The sequence below is a fragment of the Lolium perenne genome, chromosome 1 (assembly GCF_019359855.2).
Source record: "Lolium perenne isolate Kyuss_39 chromosome 1, Kyuss_2.0, whole genome shotgun sequence".
NCBI lineage: Eukaryota > Viridiplantae > Streptophyta > Magnoliopsida > Poales > Poaceae > Lolium > Lolium perenne.
Window position 1 is genome coordinate 166,441,757 of NC_067244.2, and position 8,763 is coordinate 166,450,519.

General features: G+C 39.7%; 1 protein-coding gene across 1 annotated transcript; it reads right to left on the reverse strand.

The window, feature by feature from the left end:
- Positions 1–3,156: 3,156 nt before the first annotated feature.
- LOC139833260 (uncharacterized) lies at positions 3,157–4,212 on the reverse strand. The gene has a single exon (XM_071823485.1). It carries the CDS (start codon positions 4,210–4,212, stop codon positions 3,157–3,159), a length of 1,056 nt encoding a protein of 351 aa, XP_071679586.1.
- Positions 4,213–8,763: the final 4,551 nt, after the last annotated feature.

Consider the following 8,763-nt stretch of genomic DNA (forward strand, 5'->3'; position numbering starts at 1 on the left):
GTGTCCCTGGTTTGAGGCTATACAATTGTCTAGTTTATCCACTTGCTTCCCTGATGTGTATACTAGGCTTAATATGGTACCTTGGTTTGGATGATTCTTCATCCAGACACCAAATGATGTATTGCTTACATTAGACAAACCTTATTCCTCCAAAATAAATGATGGGTACTATTGATAACGCCTCAATTTGGATGATTTATTCATCCCCGACATGTGCAATCTGTAGCTGTTGTGATACTGACGAAACTGAATATTTACTACACTGTCAACTGAAAGTTTCAGTTATGGATTTGTTTATAATTTTAGTTATGCCATATAAAATTAGTGTGGCCTGCGGATTGGTGATGTACTTGATGGTTGGCTTGGATGCATATTTATGATAGCTTTGTTGGATATTCGAGATGATCCATTGATTGTCTGTGATTCATTATGTGTGGAGCAAAGTTAATTATGTAGTCATCCCATGATGGGTTAACTACTGCTGCTACTTGGTTGGCCTGGAACTTATTTTCTGGACCCCAAGTAATTCCTGGAGATTGTGGATTTGTTAATGAAAGCTGTGTTGTGTAAAGATTTATAAGAACAAATGCTGTTGCTTCATTCTTTGGCCCTGCCTGTGATGCAAAGGCTGAGGCATGATTTATGATATGAACAGATACTATTGGTGCCTTTTTATTTCTCAGTGATGAGACTGGCATAGCACTTCTATGCCATCCTGAGAGAAATCCATCTCTCTATCCTCCTAGGTGAAAACCTAGTAGAAGGGTAGTGAGATGGTTTATTTTAGATACTCCCCTTATTCCCCTGGTGTGACTATGCAAATTAAGAAAAGATGACATGCTTAACTTGTTGCCTAATACCTGCTGTTGGAGAGTAGCTTTATCTTGCTTGATGTTGATCTGGCTTTGTTGCTGATCTTGGCGTCCACCTCCCCCATGGATTGTGCCTGCTCCTCCTGGGCTCATATTGTCACCATGGTTCTCCTTGCAACTTCAGTTATGATCTTGATATTGATTTCCTAGATGGTTGCCTGGGAAGGATTTGTGGTTTTGGCTGTTGAACAGAAATTGATGTTCTTGGATGGATTATCTTGTGCTAGCTAAGCAGTTGTGTGCTGCAAGAGACACCACTTTTATATGGTGCCCAAGAGCTGTGCTTGGCCGACAGCTATGTGCATGCATGTGTGTGAGCTGCTTGCATGTGGGACCCTCCTGGTTCAAGTTTCCCTGTGAAGATCTTTGTAGCTGTGGATCAGCTCAACTGAGTCGGTCTTATCTTGAGTTGGGATTTATTCTTGATATTGCCAAGTGTTTAATTGACCCTGCCCATGATGCATGAGCCTGAGGCCAAAATTGAAGATTAGAACAAATACTACAAATCTGGCCCCCAAACTATCTACTCAATGATGAGTTTAGCATAGCAATTCTATGCCAAAACCTGAGAGTAATCACTAACCAAAAATTGTCTCTCTTCTACTTGTTTTGTTTCTCTTATTGCAGGAAAAGAAAAATATTGGAAGATTGGGAAGATCAAGATTTAGTATAGGAATTCTTTTTATTCTTTTGTAATCTGTCTATATTCCTTATTTTATGTGACTTGTAAATAGTTGGGTAATGATATTTGTAATTAAGTTTAAATCATTTATTCATTTGGATTATCAAATGTGTGTACTTTTACCTATAATATTTATATACTTGTTTAAATCTCAAATTCCAATTCAAATTCTTATTTGAATTTCTATTTTCCATATTTGAATTTGAATTCAAATTGTTTCCCCCAAAACACATGAGTTCAGAAAGGTCATGTCGAAATTTATCGCACCCACATCGAAGACTAACTCAATTCCACCGATGTAAGAGAAATCTCGATCCCTTTCACAGTTTTAAACAAAAGCGCGAAAATTCCCCGGATTTTCTATGTATGAATGCAATGCACACATCTGTTTCCTCTATTTTTTTGTAACCCCCGATCATGGGATATTACAGTCTCTCCCCCTTAAACTAAACTTCGTCCTCGAAGTTTGAACTCTCTCATGTTTCCGCAGTGTGGGTCCGACTTGTATAGTCTACAACTTTTCTCGAACTCCGTGGTGATCTCTTTGGATATAATTGAATATATCCCTTGTCTAGATTCTTCCTGGAATCCATTAGTGTCTGTCTCTGAGCAGTGGCCTCTTACTTCAATTCCATGATTTCTTTCAATATTATAATCTTGTTTCCTTTCTCATTGAAGATTCAATGATTGGGACTTCTTCTGGTGCTCCTAGTCTTAACTGAAGATTAATTTAATAACATAATCCTATTTGGTAAATAGGTCTTTGTTTTCCCTTACTACCAGAACTGCAATAATGGTACTTTGTAAGGTACTTACCATAGATATGGTCTTGAAAGTTTATTTCCCTAAAAATGGTTTAGACTCACTTAGTCTATCCAATCATGGATTATGATTTGGTACCTAAAACTATTTTGGGTTCTTTAGGTTCCATGAAAGGAATCTTTCAAATGGACTTTAGTTTTGGTATAGTCAATATCCTTCGGTCTTTGGCCTTCTCGAGCTGTATTTGGTCTACGGTATTTCTTCTTCCAACTTCATTAGCATTAGCTGACTTGAGTTTAAGTACTTCTGAGTAAATATTACTCACTTTCTCAAGTTACAGTCCACTTCTTACTTTCTCGAGGTATAAACCTCGGCTTCTGGTCTGACATCCTTCTGAAAGTAGTGTTCGATAATCTTATAAAAATAAGATCGAACTTTCTCTCAGTTCAGACCTTCATTAACTATCTTGCTCAAAGTATTGATTCATATTGGATCCAACTGATCCCTCGCTCTCCCCCTTAGGGATGTCCTAATGGTTGCTAAGTTTATCTTCCCCAACCAACTAGCTCCTTGGTTAGGCTATATGTCTTTTTCTTGGCTTTCTATTGTACTTTTCTAGGGTATCCTATTTGGATTGATTGTGTACCCACATGGCTGTGAATACCAGTACGATACGTTAGTTGGTTATGCAACTATGGTTATTCCAACTTTACACAGGACAAGTGTGTTGCCCATGAAAGCTTGAGCAATTTAAAGATATTATTCTAAAACTAATATTGTGCTAAATGAAGAAGCTGTGTTCAACATACTGATTGGGTCAGAACAAGTATGGTCAAAGTCCTATGCATCCGTCCTTGTGCTCCATCCACTTCCTTGTTCGAACTTCTTAGATGATGAGCTCCCCCGGTGGTTTGAAAATTGGTTCATTGCTTCATTTGATCTTCGTACCAGATATGGATCCGGGCATTCTGATTTCATATGACCTAGCTGTCCACATCCAAACCAGGTAATATCCTGTTGCGTGCAATCCTTGGCATAGTGACCTTTTCTTGCACAGTTATGGCATCGAACTTGACTATAAAACGGTGTGATTGTCTCATCTCTAGTTTGGAAATTCATCTCTGACTGAGTTTGTTGTATCTGAATTGGTTGTGCTTCCAACCTGGCCTTCCGTTTTCTTTCATTCTTCACTTCTTCATAATCATTCTCCAAAGTAATTGCAGTATCCACTAGCTCGTGGAACCTTGTGCATTTGGTTAGATTCAACTGCATTTTCAGGAATGGATTCATCCCTTTTAAGAACCTTTTTATCCTTTTCTCCTCTGTGTTCACATCCTCTGCTGCATAACGTGATAAACGATCAAACTCTACTAGATATTTCCATACCGACAAGTCATTCTGCTTCAAGGTCTCGAACTCTCTTCTCTTTAGTTCCATGATACTTTCAGGAACCTGGGCTTCTCGGAACTTCTTCTCAAACTCGTCCCACGTGAAAACATGTTCCGAAGGTTGAATTAGAATCACGTTATCCCACCATGACGCTGCTAGTCCTGATAGTAGATAGGTGGAATATCTAACCTTCTCTTCATCATTACACCGAACTGTCTTTAATTTCCGCTCAGTGTCCCTCAACCAATCATCCGCATCCATAGGTTCTGGTGCGGTAGCAAAAGTCAGTGGATTGGTTTGTAGGAATTCCGTAAGACTCACTCCTTTTGGCCCTCCATTTCTAATACCTCCATTATTCTCACGTATCAAACGACTGAAAAACTCATTTTGTTGTGCTAAGTTTGCTGCTCTATCCTCAGCCATCCTTTCCATGTGCTCAAAGAATTCTTGCCCAAGCAGGACAGGGGTTGATGTTGACGATCTAGTGGGGGAGAATGCCTCTTCCATCCGCTTAGCTTCTCTTTCCTGACCTTCTTTTGCCTCCCTCTCTTCATGAGTCGTTACTATTTCCTCAGTTGGTTGGTAACTCGTCTCTCCCTCACGCGATCCCATTTACCCTCTAGACCTGTAACATCAAGAAAGAACTCAATGATGCAACATGCATTTGCACACCAAGGTTAAACTTCATGCATAGATCTAGTCAATCAATGAAAATCCAATAAAATCCAAGAAGATTCAGCTTTGTGTTCATAATACACATCATTATATGCCTGAATGTAGTAGTTGGGTAAGACATCCCTAAACATCAAGATCAGATGTGTAGTATATAACACCACATAATATAGGTTTACATCGTGGTACTTAGCACGTATATATGGGATTCTACTATTTGTCTCAACCTTTACCTTAATTGCACATTTGCAATGAGATAAACTTGAAACAAAGTAGTCTAGGATAATTAAAGTTATCCTAATTTCCTTTGGAAGTATTAACTTAACTTCTATTCTGTTGAGGACTACCTCACATGATGTATTTTGGTTCTAACCTAGCTACTCTAAACACATAGCTATTGGAATATAGCTCCTGTACTTTCAAGTGTTTCTACCATAAACCTATGGTCATGATGTGCTTGGCACACTTCCCATGGTTTTGGAACACAAATCTTGCTCTGTTGTTGAAGACCTGACTTATTATTGTACTCCTCCTAAGTATTTATGATGTTTTAGTCCATCACATAACGATTTTCAGGTGAATCATATATGATTAACAACTCTACCATGTAAGTAAACATATTTTATCCATATCTCTCTTCCTTACCTCCCATGATTGACTCATCATGGTCTATACTACTTTATCTAACTTATATTTACCACTTACTAGCAATTGTTTCACAAGTCTGGATAATTTTCTTTAATTATAACATGTGTTGGTACACAACTTCCAATAGGATATCCCCCTTATGGTTGTATCCTCTCTTTGGACTACCAAGTATTGTATACCAACTTTGATCTACTCATCTATTGTTTAGGAACTTAATTGTGCACTACATGTTTGGGATTAGCTGACTAACTTTACTTTATCTTGGTAAGTTAGGTAAGAAATGTTGACTCAAGTGTGTGATGACCCACAAGTATAGGGGATCGCAGCAGTCTTCGCGGGTAGTATAACCCAATTTATTGATTCGACACAAGGGGAGACAAAGGATACTTGAAAGCCTTAACAGCGGAGTTGTCAATTCAGCTGCACCTGGAAACAGACTTGCTCGCAAGAGTTTATCAGTAGTAACAGTTTTATAGCAGTAGCAGTAGTGAAATAATAGCAGCAGAGTAACAGAGACAACAGTAGTGATTATAGTAAACAGCAGGATTAAAATACTGTAGGCACGGGGACGGATGACGGGCGTTGCATGGATGAGAGAAACTCATGTAACAATCATAGCAGGGCATTTGCAGATAATAATAAAACGGTGTCCAAGTACAAAGCAATCAATAGGCATGTGTTCCAATTATAGTCGTACGTGCTCGCAATGAGAAACTTGCACAACATCTTTTGTCCTACCAGCCGGTGGCAGCCGGGCCTCAAGGGAATCTACTAAATATTAAGGTACTCCTTTTAATAGAGTACCGGAGCAAAGCATTAACACTCCGTGAACACATGTGATCCTCACATCACTACCATCCCCTCCGGTTGTCCCGATTTCTGTCACTTCGGGGCCATCGGTTCCGGACAGCGACATGTGTATACAACTTGCAGGTAAGACCATAAACAATGAATATCATGATGAAATAATAACATGTTCAGATCTGAGATCATGGCACTCGGGCCCTAGTGACAAGCATTAAGCATAACAAGTTGCAACAATATCATCAAAGTACCAATTACGGACACTAGGCACTATGCCCTAACAATCTTATGCTATTACATGACCAATCTCATCCAATCCCTACCATCCCCTTTGGCCTACAGCGGGGGAATTACTCACACATGGATGGGGGAAACATGGCTGGTTGATGGAGAGGCGTCGGTGGTGATGATGGCGATGATCTCCTCCAATTCCCCGTCCCGGCGGAGTGCCAGAACGGAGACTTCTGGCTCCCGAGACGGAGTTTCGCGATGTGGCGGCGTTCTGGAGGCTTTCTGGCGACTTCGACTTCCTCCCATGCGTTTTTAGGTCGAAGGCAATAAATAGTCCGAAGGAGGGCGTCGGAGGCTGACCGAGGCCGCCACACCATAGGGCCACGCGGGCCCCTCCTGGGCCGCGCCGGCCTATGGTGTGGGGCCCTCGGGCCTCCACCTGGCTTGCCCTTCTGGCTCCGCCAATATTCTAGGAAAATAGGACCTTCTGCATAAATTCCGAGGATTTTCCTGAAAGTTGGATTTCTGCACAAAAACGAGACACCAGAGCAATTCTGCTGAAAACAGCGTTAGTCCGTGTTAGTTGCATCCAAAATACACAAATTAGAGGCAAAACAATAGCAAAAGTGTTCGGGAAAGTAGATACGTTTTGGACGTATCAACTCCCCCCAAGCTTAGCTTATTGCTTGTCCTCAAGCAATTCAGTTAACAACTGAGCGATAAAAGAACTTTCACGAACACATTTGCTCATATGATGTATATATTCTCATGCTATGGCTAACACTTAGGCAGTTCATAATGAGATGCATACAAATAAGATCATCTAACAGCTATGTCAATCATGGAGAGGTACCAACAATTAATAATAAGCATCATGAATCATGTATATAAGCAGGATTGCAATGTTCATAAGAGAGTATGATAAAGTGGTATCTTGCTTGCCCATGTTTGATCAGCAAAACATAAATGCTCAGGCACCGCTGAAGTTCATAGAAAGACTAGAAGTAGTGATTGTCAAAGATAAAAGCATCAAAGTTATACCACAATCAATCATATTTTGAGACAAGCATATTATACTAAGAATGACAGTTGTGCTCTCAAGATAGTGCTCAAAGAAAGGATGGAGACACAACATAAAAGTAAAAAGACTGACCCTTCGCAGAGGGAAGCAGGGATTAACATGCGCAAGAGCTTTTCATTTCTAAAACAGGAGTAAAATTATTTTGAGAGGTGTTTGTTGTTGTCAACGAATGGTAATGGGTACACCAACTACCTCGCCAACCGGACTTCCAAGAGCGGCTCCCATGAATTATTTTTATGTTTATGTGGCACTCCTTCCAACCTTTCTTTCACAAACCATGGCTAACCGAATCCTCGGGTGCCTGCCAACAATCTCATACCATGAAGGAGTGCCTTTTTATTTTAGTTTTATTATGATGACACTCCCCCAACCTTTGCTTACACAAGCCATGGCTAACCGAATCCTTCGGGTGCCGTCCAACAATCACATACCATGGAGGAGTGTCTATTTAGGTTAATTAATTTGGGACTGGGAATCCCATTGCCAGCTCTTTTTGCAAAATTATCGGATAAGCGGATGTGCCACTAGTCCATAATGAAAGTCCGTCAAGAGTAAATGACAAGGTTGAAAGTTAAACACCACATACTTCCTCATGAGCTATGAAACATTAACACAAATTGAGAAGCATTTTGAAGGTTTTAAAGGTAGCGCATGAGAATTTACTTGGAATGGTTTGAAATGCCATGCATAGGTATTTATGGTGGACACTTTGGAACAACTTGGTTTTCAGGTGTTTGGAAGCACGAGCAGCGTTCCCGCTCAGTACAAGTGAAGGCTAGCAATAGGCGGGAGCGACAAATCAAGAGAGCAAGAATCGTCATAATCATGCTTGCGGCAAAATAAATTAACGGAGGCATAAAAGTGATACAAGAACTCTGAAGCAATATAAATCATCAAGGCTTAATTGACTTTTTTCAGTCATATGCATGCGTGAGCATGTGCCAAGTCGATATAAATGAATTATTCAGAGGAGGATACCACAATACCATACCTACTTATGAATAAAACAATGCAAGCAAACATCCATGACATGCTACTCATATTAATAAATTGGAGCTAAACATGAGAGATCATGAACTACTAGACTTTCTCAAATGACATATACCTCACATGAACCAACTAAGCATGCTCACATGGATGAGTATATGTACAAAAATGAAAACAAATAGAGTTCATACCAGCCTCTCACCACAATCCAATTGTCGTAGATCGTCATTATTGCCTTTCACTTGTGTAGCTTGGATAATATGAAATGAAAACCACGCTCCAGCCACCGAAGACCATTGAACTCATGATGAACTTTACAAACCAAAGAAGAACAGCAAATATTTTTGGTGTTTTCGAGTTGGAAACAAGAACAAAAGGAAACAAGCAAACAAAGCAAAATCTTTTTGGGTTTTCTTGTAGAAAAACAACGATAGCAAATAAAGCGAAACAAATGCAAGAAACCAAAGCAAACAAATGATGAAGAGAAACAACAGAAATATTTTTGGTCTTTTTGTGTTTTGGGAAAGAAACAAAGCAAAAACAAGAAATAGCAAACTAGAAGAGTCACATAAACACAAAGCAACAGAAATTCGTCAAACTTGACAGTAGTACAGTACTCGATTTTTAAGAAATTC